Source organism: Moschus berezovskii, chromosome 4 (genome assembly GCF_049115385.1).
Source record: "Moschus berezovskii isolate FMDL1 chromosome 4, NW_MosBer_1.0, whole genome shotgun sequence".
NCBI classification, from domain to species: Eukaryota; Metazoa; Chordata; class Mammalia; order Artiodactyla; family Moschidae; genus Moschus; species Moschus berezovskii.
In genome coordinates this window covers 105243444-105269451 of record NC_142463.1, presented here as the reverse complement: position 1 = coordinate 105269451, position 26008 = coordinate 105243444, and the positions used below count along the sequence as shown (strand labels likewise).

The 26008-nt window shown below is 49.8% G+C and overlaps 1 protein-coding gene across 1 annotated transcript; it reads right to left on the bottom strand.

Moving 5' to 3' along the window:
* Positions 1–601: 601 nt before the first annotated feature.
* Positions 602–25591, bottom strand: CGN (cingulin). The gene is made up of 21 exons (XM_055402876.2): positions 25562–25591; positions 18074–18948; positions 17239–17339; positions 17023–17092; positions 16831–16920; positions 15077–15204; positions 14310–14442; positions 13538–13750; positions 12955–13103; positions 12577–12709; positions 9584–9784; positions 9046–9252; positions 7783–8040; positions 6610–6780; positions 5585–5746; positions 4137–4226; positions 3580–3663; positions 3348–3466; positions 2929–3037; positions 2382–2545; positions 602–2103 (listed from the first exon to the last, which is right to left on the bottom strand). Exons 2-21 carry the CDS (start codon positions 18932–18934, stop codon positions 1962–1964), a joined length of 3585 nt encoding a protein of 1194 aa, XP_055258851.2. The 5' UTR covers positions 18935–18948; positions 25562–25591; the 3' UTR covers positions 602–1961.
* Between the last annotated feature and the right edge of the window lie 417 nt (positions 25592–26008).

The window sequence follows — 26008 nt, the reverse complement described above, 5'->3', positions numbered from 1 at the left end:
TCTTGAGAGTCCCTTGGACTGCAAGGAGATCCAACCAGTCCATTCTAAAAGAGATCAATCCTGGGTGTTCATTGGAAGGACTTATGCTAAAGCTGAAACTGCAATACTTTGGCCACCTCATGCGACAATTGACTCACTGGAAAAGAGTCTGATGCTAGGTGGGATTGGGGGTAGGAGGAGACGGGGACAGCAGAGAATGAGATGGCTGGATGGCATCACCGACTCGATGGACATGAGTTTGAGTGAACTCCGGGAGTTGGTGATGGACAGGGAGGCCTGGCGTGCTGTGGTCCATGGGGTCGCGGAGAGTTGGACTGAGCGACTGAACTGAACTGAACTATGCCCCCTAGGAATAAAACTCAGTTCTAACCTGTCTTCTTTAATTCTCAAAGATGGCATTTACTGGTTTTGCTATTCTCAGGAAAGAATGGAGCTGCTATTAACTTCTAGTCTCCCTCGATCCCTTCTGATCTGTTGTAAAAGGCCTCTAAAAGTGAGGTAAGAAAACTCCAGTTTCAGCCTCTAAGTTGCACAGTAAGATGGCTTCTTCACATAATTCAGACCTCCAAATAAATCAGGAAAATGACTGAGAAGACAAGGATTTCAGTATAGATATATAATTTTTATTTAATTTAAAATAAAAATTCAATGCTTGATTGGATCGGGAGAGAATATATGATTTGCAGAATAGAGGAATTTTTCTAAATTATGAAATTACAAGTCATTGATGAGAACAGGCTTCTCCCTCCTCTAGGCTCATTACAGAGCCTGCTTAGGAAATAAGAGAGGTGAATCATCTTCCTCACCTCCTCCCCACCAGAACTTGGCTCTCCCCAAATCCCAAAAGAGGAACAAATCCTCCATTGCCTCTTCCCATTTCTACCAAGAGTCAGCTTCTAGCCCCTCTGTATCAGGTCCAGGCTCCTGAGATAATGAGGGTCCCTCAGTTCCCTACTGGGCTTGGTCACCTCTGATAAGAGAAACCACAAGTATGGCCATAGAGACCAAAACGTTTGCTTTTCAAACTTGTGTAGACAGTCGTCAGGGTTCCCAGGTCCAACCATCTTATAAACACATCATAGTCCAGAGGGAGAGGAGGAAGGATGGAAACCCTGAGCAGAAGCAGGCTCCACCACTTCATTACAGCCCTACCAGAGCCCCTCTCACAGGGGCTCATAGGCAGAGAAACCAGTAGATCTCTCGACCAGTCATTGGGGCAGCAGGGAAGGCAGAGGGCCCCAGATGGGGAAAAGGTGATCTTTGGAGAGGTATGAGTGTGCAGGTAATAAAAGGCAAGAAGAGCATCCATATCTCCTCACCCTGGCTAAGGCACTGAGAAGAAGGAACGTAGAAATGGTAAAGATGGGAAGGGAAGGAGAAAGGGTCCCTTGGATCCTAGCCTAGGGAAGACAAAAAATATAGTAATGGAGACAGGTGGGGACTACTGCATGGGCCCCATGACTGTGCAAAGAAGAGCATGTGAGAAGTGGGCAGAGTCACGCCAGCATGTCCATTACCCATAATGCTCCCCTGACCCCACTCCAGAATAGGAAGGAAATGAATTGCAGGAGTCAGGGGGGCAGAATCACATAGGTTATTTCCCTGAGCCTAGGGTTAAGGGCTAAAGAAAGAAAGCTTTATATACATGGCAATTTCTACCCTTCCTATCCCACTCAATCCCCCTGACCAGCCTGCTGTTATGAGCGAGCAGAGGAGGGGGTTATCGGCACTTAAGGAGGGGGCTCAGTTGGCCTAAAGAGCCCACTCCACCCAGAGGAAGGGGAATGTCCCTCTACTGGTTTAGCGCAGATGTATTTTTTATCACCATCACTCAAACCCCTCCCCATCTTAGGTCTTTAATAACTGGATCCCTGCCAGAGATGAGGAATCTGAAGCTGGGCAGAGCAGAGCAGAACTGGCCAGGCCTCCAGTGTGGTTTATGGGCCCTTGTGAACCACAAGCTAACAAGAGCTGGTCTGCAGGTTGCTCTCTGTAAGCAGTGAGGCGATGGAGGAAGGATCGTAGACACTGTCAAATTCCTCGTCTGAGCTCAGTCCTTCATGCTGGAGGGTTGACTCAGCAGCTGAGCGGGAAGCTTTGCGCCTGAGTCAAAGAGAGGAATACCAATCAGGGAAGATGACAGAAAGATTTAAACAGCCTCCCTTCTCATGCGAAGGAAACTCAGTTCTCCTAAAGCCTAAAACTACCCATACGATTCCCCTAAGAAGTAGGGAGATGGGGTACAGGATGGATACTGAGGTACTAAAAGACAACCATCCTGGCTTTCATCCACAAATGAGTGCCTGCGAAGTCCCTTCTTCCCCACCCAGCTCAGGAGAGCTCATTCCCAATGGACCAGGGGGCAGAAGAGCAGCCCATACCAGGAGTCCTTCTCCAGGGCTTTGATCCGGGCCTGGAGCTGTTCATTGACCTCATGCTGTTCCTCCAGCTCACGCTGGGCTTTCTTCCTCAGGCTGTCCAGTCGCTCAATTTCCTCTTCGGCTTCATCCACCTGCCGCTTCAAAGCCTTCACCCTCAGGCTTAGCTAGGCAGGATACCAAGTCCTCCCATTAGAAAAGCAGCTGCTGCTACTATGGCCTGAAACCCTCCCCTGTAGCAATCTTGACAAGGTATATGTAGGTGCCCCTAGAAAAATGTTGTGACCATAGGCAAGTTCCCTAACCTCATAGGTTTGTCTTGGGGATTAAATGAGTTAATACATCACTTAGAAAAGGGACCCAGTGCATCGTAAGTACTCAGCACATATGCTTACTATATAGTCTAAGTTCTATCTTAGACTTTTTCTCTATAAAGATAGAGAAAAAGTCTAAGACAGAACACATATGAGGTAGGCCCTCCCCTGGCCTTCAAGAAAATGCATAGTATATACTTGCCCTATGGTTGCCTGGCCCTGGCTGCCATCTTTACCTGGTCTTTCTGGTCATTCACATGCTGCCTTTCATCATCAATCTGGATGGACAGTTCTTTAACTCTCCGCTCCAGTTTTCGGTTGGTAGACTGCAGAACTGTCTTCTCCCTAAAAGGGCGGGTTAGGGGGATGTCTAGGCTGTTGTCATTTCTAAAGAAGCTGCTACTTGGCCCCGTACTGCCTCCAAGGACTCGGCCACAAGCCCCACCATTAGGCTGGGGAGGATCCAGGGCAGATCTAAAGAACTGGGTAGACAGAGGCTATTCACATTTCAGAATTTCCATAAATCTCTCTTCTCCCTATCAAGAGAAGAGGGCTCCCGAAAGATCAAGCCAGATTGCCATGACTGAGGCAGAAGACGAAGGGGGCCCCAGAGGAGAACAGCCCCTGGGGAGAGAGAAAGGATGGCTCATGTCACCTTTCTTCTGCCTGCAGCCGCTCCTGCAACTCCCGATTCTGGGACTCAAGCTGCGAGAGGCTGGCGCTGGGCTTCTGGAAGCCTTCTGAGCTGGCCAACCGGCTCTTCAAGTCCTTGTTCTGAGAGGGGACAGGAAGCCTCCTCAGTTTGCACTCTACTTCCAGTTGCTTCCATGGTCATTCTACCCACCTCCCAAGGTCTCTCCCTGAGACTGCCCACCCCATCCCCTCACCTGTCTCTCCAAAGAGATTTTGTCACACTCCAGGTCCTGCCGGGCTGACCTCTCCTGCATGAGCTCTGTCCTCAGCTGGTCCACCTAGCAAGGACAGGCCAGAGGAACTAGACTTGGGGAGGACTGATGATGAACCAGCAAGCTGAAACCAAGCTGGGCAGAGTAAATGGGGGGTGCTCTCTGAATCCCCCTAATTCCCAGGCAACTAAGACATCACAGCCTACTCAAATGGGAGGAGCCATAAGGATTGAAACAAGGCCTCCTCAGTCTCACCAGGAACCAGAATCCCTTCTGAATGGAAATGGTCCAGACTCAGGTCAGTAGCCCAGGCCACCAGGATTCCTTCCTCCATTCAAATTCCTGGCTTCTTTCCACTTGAGGAAACCTGCCAATCCCTCCCGAAAGCAGATGAGACTCTGCAGTAGAAGTAGTCACGCACCAATTCTGCAGCCAGAGCTCTCCAGACATGAAAGATGGGAAGGTTGGGTTGTTTTTGAAAGGGCTGAGAGGCTCTGTCGTCAGGCATAAACATAGATGAGGAATCAGGAAGGGGTTACCTGATCTCGGCCTCGATTCATCCGGTCGGTCAGCAGCTCTACCGTGCTCTTCTCCTCATCTAACTCTGCCTCAAGCCGTGAGACTTTTTCCTGTGGCAGAGGGACAACAATTTGGGTTAATTCTGCCCCAAAGGCTGGACACCACAATGCCGCTCTGACCTGGACCCTCTCAGACCCCAGCCTCCAAAGATTCTTGTCTCTCCCCATCCCACAGTCCATTGGTCCCTCCCCCTGCCCAGAGCCACCATGGAGCTAGCGCCCTCTGCTGCCCAAGTGAGGCATCAAGAGAAAGGAGTGGGCCGACTTTGATCCTGGCCCCCTGGCAGGAGAACAAACCCCAGGATCTGTTTCTCACTGGGGAAGCCCTATTTCCCTAATGGGAAAATAGAAACCCAAGCTTCTAAACTCAAGCCAGGCAGTACCATATACAGACTAAGAGCGTGGGCACCAGAGCCAGACTGCCTGGGTTTAAAAATCAGATCTGCCACTTCCTTCCCTGGTAGTTCAGCGGGTAAAGAATCCACCTGCAATTCAGGAGAGCCCGGTTTGATCCTTCAGGTGAGAAGATCCCTTGGAGAAGGGAAAGACTACCCACTCCAGTATTCTGGCCTGGAGAATTCCATGAACTGTATAGTCCACAGGGTTGCAAAGAGTCAGACATGAGTGAGCGACTTTCGCTTCATTTCACTTCACCACTTCCTAGCAGAGGCGCCATGGACAAGTGGCTTAGCCTCTCTGTGTCTGTATTCCACATCTGTGAAATGGATAAAACAAAACTGCCCGTTCCAAAGGGCTATTCTCAGAACTGAGTGAGTGAATGAATGATAGCTGCTCAATCATGTCTGATTCTTTGGGAACCCCACGGACCATAGCCCACCAGGTTCCTCTGTCCATGGGATTCTCCAGGCAAGAATACTGGAGTGGGTTGCCATTCACTTCTCCAGTGGATCTTCCAGGCCCAGGGATCAAACCCGGGTCTCCTGCATTGCTCAGGATTAAACGATTCTTAAGTACTTGGCACACAGCACAAGTGTTTGCTGCTGCTGCTCTTATTACTGTTGTTGTTATTGCCAAATAGAGCAAACTGAAGACCACTGTTGACTCTAAAGGGGAGAGGCCGTGGCTCTGCTCCAGCCAACTATTACCATGAAGCAACTCGGGACTCAAAGCCCCTCGCTGTTATATTTTTCAAATGTAAACAAGAGGCCTGAAATCCAAAATTTTATTTGACATCTTTAAATTTCTAAACAGTGGCAATTAATTCAAAGTTGCTTAAAGCACTGCAATCAAACAAAACCCATCAGCTATGGGCTGCCAGTTTTCCATCCCTAATACAGAAAGAGGCTGGGAGCGTCCTGGCTTTTTTTCCCCGCAGAAGTCCCACCCACACCAGGATCCAGACTGCCCCCCTTCTTCCCCCAGCCTGCCTGCACACGTCAACCCCTCACCTCAAGGCTCTTGAGTTGCCGACTCTTGTCATCCTGAGAGCGTTTTTTGTTCTCTGCCTCTTGTTCCAGCCCCTGCAGTCGCTGGACCAGTAGCTCTTTGTCCAACCGGGCTGTGTCCCGATCAGCCTGGGATGCCTGCAGGGCCTGCCGCAGCCTCTGAGTCTGGTCAGAAGAGAAAAATGCAACAGCTCAGATAAATTGAGGTGGAGGTGGGGTGGGAGCAGTCCATCCTGCGGGGAAAATTCTTCAACACTTTCAATCACCTGAGTTTTCAGACAACTGATCCTGAAACCAAGCCTCAGGGTTTATGATTTAAGTGGACAGGATGCATCCTAGGTATTGGGATTTTTAAAAATCTCCCCAGGTGCCCCTAATGTGCAGCAGGGTTTGCAAACGCATCAGTAGAGGAGTGATGTAAGTGCATCACTACAGTGTACAGCCATACCTAAGTGCATGCACGCTCAGTTGATTCATTCATGTCTGACTCTTTATGACCCTATGGACCACAGCCTGCCAGGCTCCTCAGTCCATCCGATTCTCCAGGCAAGAACACTGGAGTGAGTGGCCATTTCCTCCTCCAGGGGATCGTCCCAATCCAGGGATTGAACCTGCATCTCCTATGTCTCCAGCATTGTAGGCGGATTCTTTACTGCTGAGCCACTGGGGAACGCATCCTCTGTCTGCATCTAGGGTGGACAACTCCCTTCACCCTCCCCCGCCTAAGTGATTAGACCTAAACCCAGATCCTAGGATTTGGCAACAGCTTTAATTAAGAGGCAGGCTTCTCTTATGGCTCAGCTGGTAAAGAATCCACCTACAACGTGGGAGACCTGGGTTCGATCTCTGGATTGGGAAGATCCCCTGGAGAAGGGAATGGCTACCCACTCCAGTATTCTAGCCTGGAGAATTCCATGGACTGTGTAGTCCGTGGGGTCACAAAGACACACTTAATTAAGAGGCAATGAATGACCTTCAATATAAGAACACTGGGAGGATTCCCAGTATCCTGCCATTTAGGCTCCTACCTCATCCTGAAGCCGGCTTAGCCCCCCGGAGGTCTTCTCAGCTTCACTGGCCCACTCCTTGGCCTGGCGCTGGGCATCTGCCACCTCCCGCCGAGCCTTTTCCTTATAATCCTCCAGCTGGGCCTGGAGCTGCTGCAGGGCTTGCTTTGAGTCGTCCCCAATCTGTTCCAGCTGAGACACAGAGAGAAGAGCTTTTTCAACCCTGCAACTCTTTGACAGATCCTCTGTCTCTTCTCTGGGCCCAGGCTCCCAAGGTTCTCCCAGAGCCTCCTTCCTGCCCAAGCAGCCCTCTCTTGCTCTCTCCTGGACCTAGGTCCCTAGTATGGCTGGGAGTAATATATAGATCTCCTGGGTTCAAATCCTGCTCTACCGCTTACCCGTGCGACCACAGGCAAGTTACTTATGCTCTCTCAGTCTCAGTTCCCTATCTGTAAAATGGGATAATAATAGAACATCACAAGGTTGTTGTGAGATTTATGTTAATTATATACGTACTTACAGCAGTGCCTGATAACAAAGTAAGCCTGAAATGACCATATTTTAGTAATCCATGATACCAATGATTATTATGATACACCACTGAAAGAAAAAGTTGCCAACTGAACTATAACATACCATCAATTACAAGACAAATCAATTCCAGAGATGATACAATGTACATTTTAGAACTGATGAAATAGGTGTTTGCTCCAGTTTTATACATAAGAGACTAGGTGGATGACCTTACCCGAAAAAAAAGCAATTTATTTCCTTGTCTTCCTTTCTCCTTCCCTGCCCCGAATATAAAATTCTACCAATGAAAACTCCTATTTTTAGGTCTTACAGATGTCTAAGGAGGGACCATAGGCCTTTTTTTCCCCTTCCCCTAAATATAAAACTCTACCAATGAAGATTCTTATGTTTAGGTCTTACAGACTTCTAAAAGGAACTCCAGGAGACAGACAGTCTTGAAGGATTAGACCGTGAAGGAATGGGATGGTGGGGGAGGGCACGAACACTCAGGAGACGCAAGAAGGATGCCACTCTGCCTCTTTGGCCTTGGCTTCCCCAACGATGAACTTGAGGAAAGCAAATACCACACACTGTGACCCCATTCCCTCCCATGTCCATTGCTCCAGGCAAGCTTCTGTATGAGCTGACCTCTTCCTGAGGCTGAGCCAGCCCATGACCCACCTCCTTGTTCAGCCGGTCCACAGTCCTGTCCAGCAAGCGCTTCTGCTCCTCCAGCTCGGCCTTGCTGCGCCTCAGCACCTCCCGCTGCTTCCCCTCCTCCTCCAGTGCCCGGTTCAGTGCCTGCTGCTCCTGCCCCAGGCGGGTCAGCCCCCGCTGGGCCTCCTCCAGCCGTGCCTCCAGTGCCCGCTTGGCTGCTGCCAGGCTCCCCTCCTCTTCCTGAGCTGCATTCAAGGCCTCCTCTAGCCGCTGTTTCTCTGCCTGGGAGAGGGGAAGGTGAGGGATGTTGGATCAAGAGGATGCAAAGCCCAGGCTCAAGTCATTTGGAGGTGAGCAGATGGGAGAGAGGAGGAAGAGATATTTCTGAAAAAGGTGGACAATGAAAACAGGCTCAAAGGAACCAACCAAGATCAGAGACCATGCAGAGTGGGAGATGGACAGAAACACTAGTGCAAAGGCTGAAGCATTCACACCAAAGCACACTCCAGAAACAAACCCAAGGTTAACAGAGGGCTAGGGAGGCAAACCAAAACTCATTACAGGCAAAATAAAAGCGATGGCTGAGGATTTCCACATTCATGTTAGTCACTCAGTCATGCCTGACTCTCTGTGACCCCATGGACTGGAGCCCACCAGGCTCCTCTGTCCATGGGATTCTCCAGGCAAGACTACTGGAGTGGGCTGCCATTCCCTTCTCCAGAGGACCTTCCTGACCCAGGGATCAAAACCAGGTCTCCTGCATTACAGGCAGATTCTTAACCATCTGAGCCATGAGAGTGAAAGTATTAAGTCTCTCAGTCGTGTCTGACTCGTAGCGACCCACGGACTGTACCTCTATCCCTGGAATTTTCCAGGCAAGAATACTGGCTGCTGCTGCTAAGTCGCTTCAGTCGTGTCTGACTCTGTGCGACCCCAAAGATGGCAGCCCACCAGGCTCCGCCGTCCCTGGGATTCTCCAGGCAAGAACACTGGAGTGGGGTGCCATTTCCTTCTCCAATGCATGAAAGTGAAGTCGCTCAGTCGTGTCCAACTCTTAGCGACCCCATGGACTGTAGCCCACCAGGCTCCTCTGTCCATGGGATTTTCCAGGCAAGAATACTGGAGTGGGTGCATTTCCTTCTTCAGGGGACCTTCCTGACACAGGGATTGAACTCAGGTCTCCTGCATTGCAGGAAGTTTCTTTACCATCTAAGCCACCAGTATTTAGCCAGGGATGAGAGGACAGAGGACAGGGAGGAAGCCAAAGATGTTAGCGAAAGCACTAACCTCTAGCCGCTGCACCTTGTCCCGAAGCCGAGCCTCCGCCACTTCCCCACCCTCCGCCAAGCCTCGTGCCTCCTTCAGTTGCTGCTCCAGACCCAGGATGCGCCGTCGGAATTCGTCGTTTTCGTCCTGGGTCTCCCGAAGCGTCGTCTCCACTGCTGTTCTACGCTGCCCCAGCACTGCCGCTTCTGTCTCTGCTGCCATCTGAGCCTGAGGCCGGTTCAGAGAGGTGGCTCAGACCCCGGGGCTCAAGGTCATCGACGACTCCCAGGAAAACCACCCCACAGAGAGTGACTGAAAGAGGGGTGGTACCGCCAGCCAGAGGCTTCCCTGAGAACCCCACCCTACAGAGAAGCAGTGGGTGTCACAAGGTACAGCCCGACCTCCCCAGCCACATCCTGGCTACGTTTAAGCACACACCTAGGACCGTGGTATTTGGTCTATACATACCCATGATAGGTAATTTTCCATGCCCTCTGGCTCCTCAGCCCTCCAGACCCCTCAGCCTCCACCTCCTAAGCCCTATGCCCACTCCCCTTGCCTTGGAAGCCTCTTCACAGTCTTGTCTCAGTTGCTGGAGGGTCTTTTGTAGCTGGAGGTTCTGCTCTTCCAGCCCCTGGCTTCGTTCAGCCTCGACCCTCAGCTGCTTCTCCAGCTCCCGCTCCCGGTGTCGCCCTGCCACCTCCTGGCTCTGCTGCTCTTCCTGCAGCTCCTTAAGTTCCTCCTGTGTCCGGCGCAGCTCCTAGAAGGGAAGGGAAATGGTGACAGAGCAGAGAGAGCCAGCTTGGGATACCAGAGAGTGGAGAAACTGAAACTCTCATACGTTGCTGGTGACAATGTGAAATGGTATGGCCACTTTGGAAAATAATTTGGCAATGTCTCAAAGAGTTCTTGGGCTTCCCTTGTGACTCAGCAGGTAAAGAATCTGCCTGCAATGTGGGAGACCTGGGTTCGATCCCTGGGTTTGGCAGATTCCCTGGAGAAGGGAATGGCTACCCACTCCAGTATTCTGGCCTGGAGAATTCCATGGACTGTATAGTCCATGGAGTCACAAAGAGTCAGACACAAATGAACGACTTCCACTTTCAAAGAGTTAACCATAAAGTGACCATATGACCCAGCAATTCCACTCCTAGGTATATACCCAAGAGAAATATATAAACATATGTTCACAAAACACCTGTACGTAAAAGATCATAGTGGCATTATTCATTATAGCTAAATATAGAAGTGACCCAAGTGTCCATCAGCTGATGAACAGATAAGACTTCCCTGGTGGCACAGTGGATGAGAATGCACCTGCCAATGCAGGGGACACAGGTTAGACTCCTAGACCAGGAAGATTCCACATGCCACAGAGTAATTAAGCCCATGAACCACAAGTGCTAAGCTCGTGTGCTGAAACTACTGAAGCCCACTTGCCTAGAGCCTATGTTCCACAATAAGAGAAGCCACCACAATGAGATACCTATGCACCACAAGAAAGAGTAGCCCACACTTGCCATAGCTAGAGAAAGACCAAGGAAAGCAATGAAGATCCAGCACAGCCATAAATAAATTAAAAAATGTTTAAAAACCGATGAAGATAAACAAATGTGGTATATCCATACAGTGGAATATTATTCAGCGATACAAAGTAATGAAATACTGTTACTTGGTACAACACAGATAAACCTTGAGAAACATACTAGATTAAAGAAGCCAGACACAAAAGGCTAGATATTATATGAGTCAAATTATATGAAATGTCCAGAATAGGCAAATCCATAGAGACAGAAAGTAGATTAGTGGCTCCTGGGAATGAGAAGAGTGACTGCTAATGGATACAGGGTTCTTTTTTGGAGTAATTAGAATATCCTATAATTAGATAGTGGTGATGATTGTAAAACTCTGTGAGTGTACAAAGCCCCACTAAACTGTATTCTTTAAAAGGGTGACTTTTATGGTACATGAACTAAATCTCTACTTTAAAAAAACTATTTGGAATAAGAACAGATGACTGTATGGATAAAATAAAAATAGCTATTTTTTTTTCAAATGCTGAAAACCAAAGTATGTGACACAATAAATATTAGTGTGATTTGCTGATCTGATTTCCTTTTTAAAATATTAAAATATGATTTCGGTTTCTAATTATTTAGTAGCTACTTCTGAAATTCAGAAAGTATCATAATTAGGCTGAAAGGTTATATGTATATAGTGAGTCTTCTATATAAGACACTAACATACTAACTACAAAGAAAAAGAAACTACCACCGTGTATGGTTTACAGTGGACTGGGTTAGTCTACTTTCCTAATGTATATGTCATAGGCTGATTAAATATTTAATAAAACATACTTAACATGAGATAAACGAAACAGTAGTTATTACTTTTTAGCTTTTTAGCTTTACCTAGCATAATAAATCAATTGAGATTGTCCAGAGGAAGGTCCAAGTTCACTATGTCAGCTAACATAATGAACAGAGACTTCAGACTATCTGTATTTGTTAACTTAATAACAATACAGTAAAAACTAGGAGTACTTCTGATTTGACAACCACCAAAGTATATTTGGTTAACATTTATTATCTTTTTCTCCACCAAAAATTTTTTGCAAGCTCAAGCTTTTATTTATCTGGGAAATCATCATTCAGAGCTATATTTCTTTACTTATCTAAAAATATAATGCTTACTGATTATAATTAGGTAGTCTTATAGTAAATGCATGATAAACAAGCATTGATTAATTAATACTTGTTAACTGAGCAGCTACTACATGCCAAGCATAGACAATCAAAGAAATGTAGGCCCAGAAGGATTCTCAAGAGGCCATAAATGCCAATGCTCCATATTTATAATTAATGAAAATATTTTCTAACTTTCAAATCATTTGAAATAATGCACTGCTTTCTTGTCCTTCATAAACTAATACCAGGAATATGAAGAAATTATTTCTGTGCTCATTTCAATTTTATGAGATTGTTTATAAAATACCCACACATAATAAAAACATTTAGTTCCCTGGGTTTAGATTCTGCAGTAGCCTTCAAATTACAATTTGGCTTCCCATGTAGGTCAGCTGGCCACGCAGTGCAAATGTTCCAATCCAGGTGACAACACTGCTCACTGTAAGTTAATAAACCAGTGTTCTAACTGTAAATGTTGGTTTCATAAGTGTAGTTAATTGAGTCCCCTCTAAAAGATGAAGTAACCCTTGCTATGCTGACCAAATGAGGTTTCCAAGCTTGCAAAAATGAGCCTGGAGTTTCACAAATTCACCTCAATGTTGCTACCCATGAGGTCTCTTGGGAGGCAGCCAGCAGCCTCTGGCTATAACCCAAGCTGGCCACGAAGAGTTTTTTCCATTAGAAATGTCTACAATGAATGAGGAGACCAGTCCTGCCGCAGTGTGTGCTGCGAAGAGATAAGGCTGAGCAGGCAGGAGGAAGTCTGAAAACAAAGCAATGGGAGACAGTATGAAGGCCCTCGTGGATGGGTGAGGCACGTGTCCATCACCCCGACCTGCCCTTCTGCCCCCTAGCCTCCAAGTACCTTCTTGAGCTCCTCCACCTGGCGAGCATCTCCAGCACCAGTTCGGGCCTGCGCTAGTTCCCTCTGCAAGGCCTCTATCTTCTCCCCAAGTTCCTCCTCCATCTCCTCCTTCTCCATACGCAGCTGCAGGAGTCTGAGCCCAGCAAGGTGAGATAAAAGGGAAAGGGAAGAGAGTGAGGCCACCTGCTGGGGAGAGGCTAGCAGAACAATGAAAACCACCGCCCTGGAGGTTAATACACTGGGCACCCACCCTCACGAGGGAGGAAGGTGGATACGGAGAAGGGCAGTTTGAGAAGCGGGAGAGGAAAGAGCACAGCACTGACTGAGAAGGGCAGGGATAGAACACCGGACGAGCTTCCTGGGGGGGACTATCCTTACTGCTGCTTGGTGGCTCTAAGCTCCTCCTTGTTCTTCTGAAACAGGTTCTGCCAATGCCCTGTCTCCTCTGAGGTCTCCTCCAGCTCCTTCTGCAGCCCCCGCACCAGGGCAGACATCTTCTGCTTCTCGGCTTCTAACGCTGCGTGGTCCTAGGGAAGAGGAGCGTCAGGGGCCAGGAGGTTCAGAGGCAAGAGCAAACTCCAGAGCAAAGTGTGAGAGTGCAGATGGTAAGGCTCAGATCCAGAGGCACTGTGCCAGCTGCACACCCTGACGCCCAGGGAACCTGGCGCAGGACTAGACAAGGCTCTCTTCCCAAGACACAGTGTGTCTCTGTCATCTAGAGGGAGTCTCCTCCATTAATTCCCCATGGGACTTCAATCGCACACCCTCATGGGACTTCTGGCCTGCACTCCTTTTCTCCACCCTTACAGATTTCCTGATGAAGGTTTTCATTACATCTCACATGTGTCTTTTAGCAGGAGTTCCAGTGGTGACCAGGAAAAAAAATCCCCAGATACCAAGACCTCAAGGCAGCCCCCTTCCCGGGATGCCCTCTTTCTCCAGCCCTGCTCTTGTCACATGCCTGGGTCGCGTCCTGCATGCTCCGGCGAAGCTGCTCGGTGTCCCGCTGGTACTGCTGCCTTACGTGCTCCACCTCCTGGTCCCGGGAGGCCACCTCCTCCTTCAGGGCGCCCTTCAGGGCTGTCAGCTCCCGCTCCCGCAGCCTCAGCTGCTCCTCCACCCGCTGTTTCCCCTCCAAGACCTCCTCCAGAAGCTCCCGGGTCTCTACCAGGTCCTGGGGAAAGTGAAAGTGGAAGTACAGAGGTGACCATATTAGAATCCACCTGTCTGTTAACTCATTCATTCATTAATCCAGTCAATCAAAAAATATGTATTGAGCACCTCTGATCTGCTAGGCATGTGAACAGATGCTCTCTGCCCTCTACAATGCCTAGTTAGGCTAAAGGAAATCCACCATTCTGGTCTCTGGTATCACCTCACCACTGAGACTGCCTGAAAGCACCCTAAAGAGACAGTCAACTACCTCCTCCCCATACTTTGGGGAAACTATAGATGAGTAGACTTAAGGATGCTCTTGCTGAAAGGGAGCAGAGATGAGGGTACCGCATCCTACTCCCTGGGCTTTCCCTGGTGTCAGACAATAAAGAATCTACAAAGCAGGGGACCTGGGTTTGATCCCTGGGTTGGGAAGATTCCCCTGGAGAAGGGCATGGCAACCCACTCCAGTATTGACTGGAGAATTCCATGGACAGAGGAGCCTGGCAGGCTACAGTCCATGGGGCCGCAGAGTCGGACATGACTGAAGCAATTAATACACACACCCTCCTCCCTACCTTCATTAGCACCTCCTTAGCAGCTTCAGGACCCTGGGCCTGTTTCAGCTTGTCCTGCAGCTCCATCACCTGGGTCTCCAGCCCATGTCGTACCCTTTCACCCTGGTCCAGGAGAAGCTTCATGTTCTGGAGCCTAATAATCAATCACAGACAACATTATTGAGCATTAAGTGTCAGTCCATTTTCTAAACACTTTACTTAAAGTAGTTCCTTTAAACTTCCTTCAAGCATTTGTTCAAATCTTAACGATGTCTCCCCTGTTTGATTTAATACTGTAACCTGCTCCCCTACAACCCAGCCCGCCTAAGGTTCTTTAACCTACTCTACTCACCACCTTCTCACATGTTACACATTTACTTATATAATATGCTTATTGTTTACTGTTTTTCCTCACTAGAAACTTTGCTTCATCTTTATGGTTCACTGATGAACCACAGGAACCTCAGTCGGTACCTACTATATAATACTCATCGCAAAACTTCTCCTACATGAATGATTGAATCCTCACAACAATCCGGTGAGGCAGGTATTATTAACCCCATTTTACAGACTAAGAACTTGATGCACAGAGCCAAACCCAGGCAGCCTAACTCAAGTATTACTAGCTTATCCGATAGAAAAGGTAAAGAGAAATGTCCCATCTTTAACCATCTCTGTCTTCTCCTTTCAGCTTCTAGAGATTTCCCTGTCTCCCCCAGCCCTGGGGGAGTCTCTGAATCTGGCTGAGGTCCCCACATAGCCCTGGGTGCATCAGCAACTGCACTCACTCCTTGGTGCTCTGCTGGGCCTCCCCCTTCCTCCTTTCCAGCAGCTCCTGCAATCGGCTGCACTCTTCTGCCTTCTCCTCCAGCTGCCGTTCCAGCCCCAACTGGGATGGCTCTAGCTTCTGCCGTTTCTGGAAAAGGAAAGGAGAATAAAACAGGTGAAGGGTAGGTCAAGCCTCTCAGAAAGACCAGGAATAATGGAAATGTCTAATACCTATTGATATTCACTATGTGACAGGCGCTGAACTAGGAACCTTACGTGTATTATCTGCATTTAATCCTCATATGAAACCTTGGTACCTCTAATGGTTTAAAATATGTCCACAGATTCTTTGTCATTCCTTTCAAAAGGTGAAACCTCTCCCCTTGAGCAGAGGCTGGACTCAGTATAGACTGTACTTGAGTACAGTTTGTTTCTTCTAACGAACAGAAAAAAGAGGAAGTGATGTGTCACTTCTAAGACTAGGTCATAAAAAGGCACTGCAGCTTCCTTCTTACCTTCTCTCTTGAATCACTCTGAGGGAAGGTAGTTACCATACTGTGGGAACTGAGGCCTCCAGCTAACCACCATTGAGTAAGCCATGCTAAAAGTAAATCCTCCAACTCCGGTCAAGTATCCTAATGACTAGACCCCCAGCTAATATCTTGGCTGGAAGCTCATTACAGGCCCTGCCTGAGCCACAACTACCCAGTTAAGTGGCTCCCAGATCTTGGACACTCTGATACTGGGTGATGTTTGTTTTGAGGTAATTTTTTACACAGTAATAACTGTGTGTGTGTGCTCAGTTGTGTCCGACTCTTTGTGACCCATGGACTGTAGACTACCAGGCTCCTCTGTCTATGGAATTTTCCAGACAAGAATACTCGAGTGGGTTGCCATTTCCTACTCCAAGGGATCTTCCCAACCCAGGGATCAAACCCACATCTCCTGCATCACCTGTGTTGGCAGGCGGATTCTTTACCACTGCGCCAAGGTAGAAGCAGTATTAAAGAAAACAAAAGAGGAGAAGAAAGTCTTGAGCATAAGACCAACCTGAATTTTTAAATTCCTCTACAACTTACCACCTTAGGCAGTTCACTTCATCTTTCTGAACTTCAACTTTCTTATCATACAAGGGTCCATGATACCTACTTTACAGGGTCACTATAATCATTACATATTACTCGGGATAGTACCTACTACAATAATTCAACTCAATAAATGACAACTACTTTTACTGCCATCATTATGATAATGATGAAAAGAACTGAGGTAAACAATTTGCTCAAGATTTACACAGTCAGTAAGTGGTAGAGCTGGGCTTGCCTGGTGCCTCAGATGGTAAAGAATCTACCTGCAATTCGGGAGACCTGGGTTCAGTCCTTGGGTTGGGAAGATCCCCTGGAGGAGGGCACGGCAACCCACTCCAGTATTCTTGTCCGGAGAATCCCATGGACAGAGGAGCCTGGCAGGCTACAGTCCATGGGGTTGCGAAGAATCGGACACAACTGAGCGACTAAGCACAGCACAAGGGGCAGATCTAGGACAGGACCTTCCAGAGGAACAGAATGAAAAGCAGTTGGACCCCTGATGAATGTGTTCTTCCACTCCAAGCTCTGGAGAACCCCCGAAGTCCTTCCTGGGACTAGCACACACTCTCGTCTCATCTCACAGGACACTCAAGCGCTCTTTCCACTGCTTGGAAGGGCCCATCCAGGCCAGGTTTCTTCTCCCATGTGGTCCTTCATCCCTCCTGCTCCTCTGATCCTCTCCTCACCTTCACCTCTTCATCCAGCTTTTTCTGTAGCTCCTCCACTTTTTGGGTGAGTTCAGCCTGCCCTGCCTTAGCAGAACCAGGAGAAGCCATCTGCCAGAGACACAGTGGGGAGAGAAGTGAGTCCACATCCAGACCCTGAGGCGCACGAGGCCAAAGCCTGCCCCCTCACTCCACCATGAGAAGGCCGCTCACCACCAGAGGCTGCATCTGCTCCAGCACCAAACTGACCTTCCTCCTCACAGAGGTTTCACTTTCTGAGCTTCTGGAGGATGAAAGGACAGATACAAAAGTAAGGGGAGGCAAGGGATAGAAGAGATGAGGGAACGGAGGGTTATGAGCAGGGAAGATGGGGAACAAAGCTAGAAGAACAAGAAAGTGACTCTGCTGCTGGGAGGGGTCCCCACTCACCCCTCTCTCAGGATGCCATAGATGGTGGCCTTCACGTGATCCACACTGCCTGGTGGGGCGGCCTCCTGCTGGTCTCGGAGAAGGTCTGGAGTTGATTTGAACTACAAAAAAAGTAAACCCAAAGAAATTGGGAGGTTGAGAAGATTAAGCCAGAAGCGTGTATGGGGTTCAGGTAGAAGAGAAGTGGTAGTTGGGAGATGAGGCCCTTCAAGCATGAAGAACAAGCCTGAAAAGGGGGTACAGGGGCAATACTTCTGAGGCCAGAGCAACAGGTCAGGAGGGATCCAACTCTCACTATTGCTGCAAACCAGATTTTGCTCGACGGGCAGCTCTCAACCAGTTGTGAGCTGTGTCACAGGCTATTTGTCACTAATGTTAATGTACTAGAATGTGTAAATAATTTACTTTTAGAATAGACTTAACTCTGTCTCAGAGCAACGTCACTCCCCTCCTCACTCACATTCCTGAGTGGGAGACAAAGGTGGGCGTTTTGGCCAGAGCAGCAGAGAGCCACTCATATCCTCCAAGCCCGCCTCACGTCTGGCAGCCCTAGCAAATGCTAGTGGCTGAGGCACACACAGTGGTCTGGCAAGGACGAGTTAACTCTCCAGGCTTGTGAATGGTGATTTCACAGTTACTTCTACTTCCTTTAGAATTCTGCCCGTGGAAGTATCTTGTACACGTGAATATCATCTGTTAAGCAGATGGACAAACTGGAAGACAAATGTAGACTCTGCCATAGATCATCTGAATCCACTTGGGGGCCCAGGGCTGGTGGGTCAGGACTGACGAGAAGGGGCCAGGGGTTGGAAGCCACAGAAGGGTGGGGTCTGACCTGCAGCACTGCAGGGTCCTGTACCCTGCCCCGTGGCTCCTCAAAACTCTGAAGGACCCAGTCCTGGGTCTGACGGGCACGGCTAAAGCCGCCTAGAGAGCTCTGGGCTGACGGTTTTGAGCTGCCCGTGCGCTGGTCATGCTTTGTGCCAGGGATCCAGTGATCGGGGGACCGGCGCTCCTGTTCCTGGAGGGTGGCCCGTGGCAGCCGGTTGTCCAGGCTCTGGCTCCGCTTGCGCTGTTCAGGGGGCAGCGTCCGCATGCGGCGGCCAGTCCGGCCCCGGGTCTGGCCCCCATGGTGACTGTCAAACTTGTTGATGAGTGAGTCCACCGAAGACAGGGGGGCAGTGTCAATGGTGATGCCTGGGGAAGTCCCCTGGGGGGCCAGCTCCAGCAGGCTGGTGCTCCTATTGCCCGGATCCATCAGAGAAGGGCCTGCCAGGGAGGCCTGGGACTGGGAGCGGAGTAGCCTTCCATTCCAGTGGGCCCCGGGCTCCTCATCCGAGGTGCTGCCCTGAGATGGAGCAGGCAACTCCCTGGCCTGAGAGTAGGGGCTCTCAGCGAGTTCCGAGTCAGAGCTCAGAGCTCCTGGCGCCCCTCGGTTGTTGGCCCCCTTGATCTGGACCCCAAAGGAGTCACCGCCTTTCTCTCCACTATTAAGCACCACAAAGGGCTGCCCGGCAATGCCCTGCACGCGCACAGCAACCCCGTAAGTATTGGCTCTTGCATCCTTAGCTGGCCGTCGCCCACCACGACGTAGGGTGCCTATCTCTGCCTCACCCACTGGCTCTGTGATGAAGCGAATCTGGACTCCATGGTCAACGGGGCCCCGGAGCTCAGCCATGGTGGACGCCTGCTCCATGGATTGGAGGGGTCCTGGAAGATGAAGGAAAGAGCTTAAGCTGAGAGATTAGAAACAGAAACCCAGAAAACCCCACTTGCCCAGTTTCTACGAGGCTGACTGCCCGACAAGTCTCTCTATACAAAACAGTGGTTCTCATACTTCATCAGAGCAGCATCATCTGAAGGACCTGTTAAAACACAGACTCCACCCCCTGCCCGCCCCTACAGAGTATCAGCCTCAGGAGGTAGTCCCCAAGCACGGATTTATATTTCTAACAAGTTCCCAGGTGATGCTGATGCCACATCCAGATTCCACACTTTTAGACCCACTGACCCAGAAGAACTCCTTTCCTCTAATACAGTCCTGAAGATCTTGGCTTTGCCAAGAGTTTAAAGATTTTTCTTCATCTTCACACAGACAAATATAGCACTACCATATGCTTCCCCAACCCCAAGGAAGGCACAAGCCCCACATGCAGAGGCCTCCAGCCCAGTGGAGAACAGGGGGCTTCCATTCCCAAAGCTCATTTCAAATACAGCAGACCCCGAGGTATGTCATCCCACTTCTGGGAGGATACTCAAAGAAACCGATAGCAGTGATGGCATCAGGGTTGGGGGAACTGAGGATAGGATACAGGGCTGGGAGAATGACTGGCTCTCTTCTAGATATCTTTATGTCCCTTCGGGGTTTTTTTATATTATTTATTCATTTATTGGGCTGTGCCAGGTCTAGTTGTGGCATGCAGGATCTTAACTGTGGCACATGAGATCTAGTTCCCTGACCAGAAATCAAACCCAGGCCCCCTACATTGGGAGCATAGTCTTAGCCACTGGACCACCAGGAAGTACCTTTTGGTCCCTTTTGAATCTGGTCCCTTTTGAGTACTGCCTACTCAAGAAAAAAGTAAAAGTGTTAGTCACCCAGTCAAGTCCAACTCTTTGCAACCCCATGGACTGTAGACCACCAGGCTCCTCTGTCCATGGGATTCTCCAGGCAAGAATACTGGAGTGGGTTGTCATTTCCTTCTCAAGGGGATCTTCCTGACCCAGGGATGGAACTCAGGTCTCCCACACTGCAGGAGGATTCTTTACCATCTGAGGCACCAGGGAAGCCCACTCAAGAAAAGATTTAAATAACATTTAAGAGTACCAGTCCAGGGAGTTCCCTGGCGGTCCAGTAGCTAGAAGTTCGTGCTTTCACTGTCGGGGCCAGGGTTCAGTCCCTGGTTGGGGAACTGAGATCCTACAGGCCATGTGGGATGAGTCCAAGAGGCCCCAGGGTATGCAGGCAGACTTGTCCATCTGAGGGCCAGAGCCAAGACCACCCACCACCCGCAGGTTGCCTCCCTGGGTCCACACTGCCTAAGCCCAGAGTCAGCAGATGGAATGTAGTCCAGGTATGCGCTGGCTCCAGGAACTTGGGGAGAAGAGTTTCTCCTCTAAGCAAATAAAAATCCAGCTTCCCCCGCCCCTTCTGCTAACTTCCACCAGGGCCTAGCACCAAACTGGAGGAGGAGCCTCTGAAGTGCCAGAGACACAAATATACCCAACTCAACCCCCAAGAAGAGCTCTGGGCCAAGGAAACTTGGCAAGGTCCCTTTCAGGCAGGGACTGTAGAAGGGCTAAGAAGCCCAGGAACCAGAGGGAGCACGGAAAGGAGGGGCAGAGCTCTAGGTGAGACGGGGCTTGGAGGAAGGGCATTCCTAACATTCCCAGTCCCTCCCCTCCAGAGGAAGATACAGCGGGGAGGAACCCCTTATCAGCAATGTTCTTCACCTTTTTGGTATTTGAGAAAACATGAAAGCAATGCACCCTTCCCCCAGGTGACAGCTCACCCAAACTTTTAGCACAGAATCTCAAAAGGTCCTCAAAGCCCACCCATGAACCCAAGGACCCCATCCTTCCACTATGCAGACAATGGGGAAGACCAACCTCTCTGGACCAACCAACCTCTCACTCAGATACCCCGGAAAGCAAGAAACGTAGTTGTAGAACCCTATGCTGGAATTCAAGTAAGAAATAGGACCAGAGGGATTCCCTGGTGACTCAATGATAAACAATCCACCTGCCAAGGCAAGAGACACAGATTCGGGGATCTGGGAAGATCCCACATGCTATGGAGCAACTAAGCCCATGTGCTACAACTACTTAGCCTTCGAGCCTGGGAGCCACAATTACTAAAGCCCAGGCGCCCTGGAGCCCATCCTCCAAAACAAGGGAAGTCACCACAATGAGAAGCCCATGCACCATAACTAGAGAAAAGCTCAAGAAGCAATGAAGACACAGCACGCCCAAAAATAAATAAATAATTCTTTTTTAAAAAGAAAAGAAATGGGACCAGAAAAGAAGCTACAAGACAAAAGTATAAGTTCTCCAAGCCACTCATTATAGAAAAGGCTCTGGACTAGACTCCAGATCTGACCTGGAATCCTTGTTTCTGCTCTTCACTTAATGTATATTCAGTTCAGTTCAGTTCAGTCGCTCAGTCGTGTCCGACTCTCTGCGACCCCATGAATCACAGCACGCCAGGCCCCCTTGTCCATCACCAACTCCCGGAGTTCACTCAAACTCATGTCCACAGAGTCGGTGGACAAATCACAACTTTTCTAAGCCTGTTTCCTCATACGTCAGATGGACATAATGATACTGCCTCACAAGGTAACTGCCCATGAGAATCAGACAATAACAATTATATGGGTGTACACAACAATAAAAATCTACTAAGTTATACACTTAAGATTTTTGCCCTTTATTTACTCAGATTCTACTTTAATAAAAAGAGGGAAAATGATGAGCTAGGAAACATGAACACACCTAGCAGCAAAAGCCTGTCACAAAGTTGTCAACAAGTGTTATCCTGCAAACATGCTGCTCCTTCCAAGGGGAACTTCCTGGCTTCACTTGGTTTACAGAAGGGTGTCACTTCCTCAGAGAAGCCTTTCCTGACCCTTCCCTCCCACAAACTAGATCAGATGCACATTATATGCTCCACAGATGGCCTCATGAGTTTGCCTCAGTTTATTTTTTAAATTTATTTTTAATTGGAGAATAATTGCTTTACAACGCTGTGTTGCTTTCTGCCATACAACAACATGAACCAGTCATAAGTATATATATGTCCCCTCCCTCTTGAACCTACCTCCCATGCCCTACCCCATCCCACCCCACTAGGTTGTCAGAGGACCAGGTTGAGCTCCCTGTGTTATACAGCAACTTCCCGTTAGTGATGTTTTACATATGGTAACACGTATGTTTCAATGCTACTCTCTCAATTCATCCCACTCTCTTCTTCCCCAGCTATGTCCCCAAGTCTGTTCTCTACATCCACATGTCTGTTCCTGCCCTACAAATAGGTCCCTCAGTACCATTTTTCTAGATTCCATATGTGTGCATTAATATACAATATCTATTTTTCCCTTTCTGACTTACTTCACTGTGTATAACTGGCTCTACGTTTATCCACTTCACTAGAACTGATTCAAATTCATTCCTTTTCATGGCTGAGTAATATTCCATTGTATACATGTACCACAGTTACATATTTATCAGAGTGACAATTTGTTTCCTGTTTTCTCTACTCGATTATAAGTTCCTGGAGGGGAAAAAACGTTGCTCTCAGCTGACTCCTGTGTCCCCAGGGCCTAGCAGATAGTAGACATCAACATATATCTATTAAAAATTGTATCCTGAACCAAGGAGAACTCACAGCAGTGGGGAGATTTCCCAAGGATCCCACACAGCATTTCTTGTTTGCCCTAGTAACACAGCCTCTTTCTCACCCGGACTCCATGCCCTCTTCAGTCATAATTTCAGAACCAAATGTACCTAGACTGACAGCTCTCAGAAGTCATGATGTGGCTCTACCATGATAGTGTATCAACTGATCTTCCAGATTCAGGTCAAGGAGTTCTCAGCCTAGTCCCAGAGAATACATAGCCCCTTGCCCACCCAAGAGCATCAAGTTGCTCAGAGGTGGAACCAAGCCTACCCCTAGGTATCAGGGACTCCCAAATCTCAATCTTCTTCAGCCCCAGAACATGTGAATCCAGGGCCAGGAAGGCTGAAGGGATCTTTGAGGTGGGTCACAAAGCAGGGCTCTAAATGATTCAACATGGAAAACCCGAAACCTATCCGCCTTCAGTTACAGAGGACAGCGGGGCGGGGTCCAGGGAGCAGGGCAGCTCCAAGGTCTTGCGTAAGCGCCAGAGGCAGGTAAACAGTGATCGAGTGCCAGGCAACAGGGAGCCCAGAGCCTCTGCTCTCACCAGATGCCTGACCCTGCTTTTCCCACCGCTGGCATGTGCCCATGGCGCTTTTCGACTCGGAAAGAAGACTAGACCACAAGTTAATTCAGCTTCATCTGTCTGCCTGTCATTCCTGCCTGCGAGGAGGGGGCGGACACAGCACCTGTATCAGGCAGCCACTTCTCCCTGAGTTACTCATTAGCCTGCCCTGCCCCAATTCCATCATCTCTGGCCCAGCCATAAGCGTCTGACTTCCAACTAGGAGTGACAGGGTCTCTGGACTCCTGGTAGAAGTGGGGGTGGGGTGGTTTCGGGTGTGCCCAGGAAGAACTGGTATACAGAGGGCCTGGCAATACACTAGATGCTATATAACTGGCAGATGCAGAAAATGGGTAAACTGGAGGTACACTGATTAGACTCCCCTTGGAGGTGACAAGGAAAACAAAATAGAAAAGGACCACTCAGTGACCTTGATCTTTTGGCTCCTATTTTCTCATACAGGTAATGAGATAAGGTTGACTGAGGATCCAAAAAGAACCCCCCAAGTGTACTCCTGGCTCAGTCCACTGAAACAGACAAACCTGAGCGCCAGGCTAGAGCTGCTGGGCCAGTGGGGGTAAAAAACACAATGAGGAACTGGGCCCCTGCAAACTGGCTGGACAGGTTTGAGAGGCAAGAGGAAGGGGAGGGCCAGGGAGACTCCACTGGCAGTTTGCGAAGCAGATCAGAGAAATTCCACACCACAGAGGAGGCAGAGGGGCAAAACCAGGGGCAGGAACTCTGTCCAGCTCAGATGCTAAGGCAGAAGGTGGGAAGGGAACAGGCAGGAGGAACAGAGACACGAACAGATACACAATGAGCCTGGTGAGTGAGAGACAGCCCAGTGTGTGACAGGAAGACTGTCTCTCTCTACCCTTCCCTCTTGAGAGTTCCCAAGGTTGCATTCCAGATCCCACATAACCTGGGCCGCCTCCCTGGCCCTTAGTTCTCCCCTTACCTAGCCTGAAGAAAAGCAGCGGCCCTACCCTTCTCCTCACTCCCCACAGGGGTGGTAGCAAGCAGGTCAGCCTGGGGAAAGCAGGAAGGGTTCTAGGAAGCCAGAATCCTCTTAGGGTCAGGCAAATCTCTGGATTAGCAGTCCCCTAGAGCCAGCCCCCCATTCCCAAATACCCAGGATGAAAAAAGAGGTATGGAGGCATGTGTAGGCAGCCTGTCGACTACATAGCGGTTGCTAATTATTTCCCAATTACAACAACTCTCCTCAGGCAGGGCATCAAAGGGGCCAAGTTACGACTGGCTCTGGTTCCCTCACCCGCCTAAGGCAAGGAAATCTGCCTCAGAAGTTTAGTCTAGGCCCTCATGTGCACCTCTCATCCAGCCTGAAGACTTAGAGGTGCTGAATCTCCTAGTCCTGGGGTCTCCTGAGGAGCCCTGCTTATTTCCTGCACCAGTGTCTCCCGCCAGTCTGACAGCCACCACGGTCCAGCTGTCAGGGATGCCTGGTGGGGTCTCAGGGAATAATGGAGAATTTCCAAGAGGCATCAAGAAAATTGGTTAGGCTCCCAAAGCTCACCCAACGGCTCCATCTAGAACCCCGGAAGTATGTGTGCTTGGAGGGAGGGTTTGACACTAGCCCCCAGAAAGAGGTCTCATTAGAAAGAAGTATTTCTACATATTTTGTAGGCCTAGGGATCAGTGCTTACTCAAATCCCTCTCTCATAGAGCACTCTCTCAAGAGGAAGAAGGAAAAATCCTCTCTGGCAAGAAAGCAAAGGAGGATAAGTGTCCAAAGCCTTAGTTTCACACTTAGCAAAGAGAGGGGAGTATCCTCTCCTTTTACCTCTCAGTGTCTATTAATTGCACCTGTCTCCTTTCATAGGTGAAAGGTTAAAGACTCCACACCTCAGAGCCATCTCAAAGCCAGAAGAGAGGTATCAGGGCCGGCTCAGACTGGCAGTCGGGGAAAGAACCTCAGAGAAACAGCACCTTTCCACGCCCTCTCCCTTCCGTCTCTGAACCATAGACAGCAAGACCCCTTTGCCCTACCGAGGCTGACTCCTTCCCCCTACCATTTCGGTCTCCAGGAGAAATTCTGCCCCAGGGACTGGCGCCTGACCTCCAGAGATACCTTGACCCTGAAACGCTTTCATGCCCTGGGAATAGCCTTAGCCTCAGGTGCCCCTCACCTGGCACCTTCCCAAGCACCTGCGTCTAGCATCTTAGAGCAGAAGCCAGCTCTTTATCAGTAGTACTCCGACCCTACCTTGACCTCCCCTCCTCCTCTCGCCAACACAGCACCTGTGCCCTGGGTATCTCTGATCGCCTTGACTCCCGCCCCTCAAGGGTACACCTGAGGGCTCGCCTGCCTCTCGGGTGCCCTCGCTACCGCCCGGTTCACTCACCCTAGCCGGGCTCGGCGCTCCCGGGCTCGGCGCTCCCGGGCTCGGACTCGGGCTCGGGCTCGGGGAGAGCAGCACGCTCGGCTCCCGGGCCCTCCCCCTCTGTCCCTCGGCGCTCCCTCCTTCTTTCTCCCCCTCCCACCAACCTGTTACTCCCCTCCGGAGCTCCACCTTCATTGGCCGTCACTGCCCGCCCCGCCCTACCCGTCCTCCGGTTGGTCCGTTTCCCGCGAGGGGCGGGGCCGCCGCCGCAGGGACCGGGACCCGGGGTCGCCAGCCGGGGTGCGCGGGAGGGGCCGGCGGTCACGTGGGCCGGCGGGCGGGGGAGCGCGGGGGCGGGGTGGGGCGGCGAGGGGCATCGGGAGGCCATTTTGGGGGCGTAGTGGCTGGCCGCCCTTGACCGGCCCCCGCCCGGGCCCTGGACTGGGAGCAGCCAGCCAGAGCATCTTC

Bases quoted from the DNA above. Each gene is read 5' to 3' on its own strand.
- CGN (XM_055402876.2), bottom strand. From the start codon at position 18,934: ATGGAGCAGGCGTCCACCATGGCTGAGCTCCGGGGCCCCGTTGACCAT. The intron at 17,093-17,238 runs GTGAGTGGGGAC...TTCATCCTCCAG, and splicing joins TATGGCATCCTGAGAGAGGG to AAGCTCAGAAAGTGAAACCT. The intron at 13,751-14,309 runs GTAGGGAGGAGG...CACTTTCCCCAG, and splicing joins CTAAGGAGGTGCTAATGAAG to GACCTGGTAGAGACCCGGGA.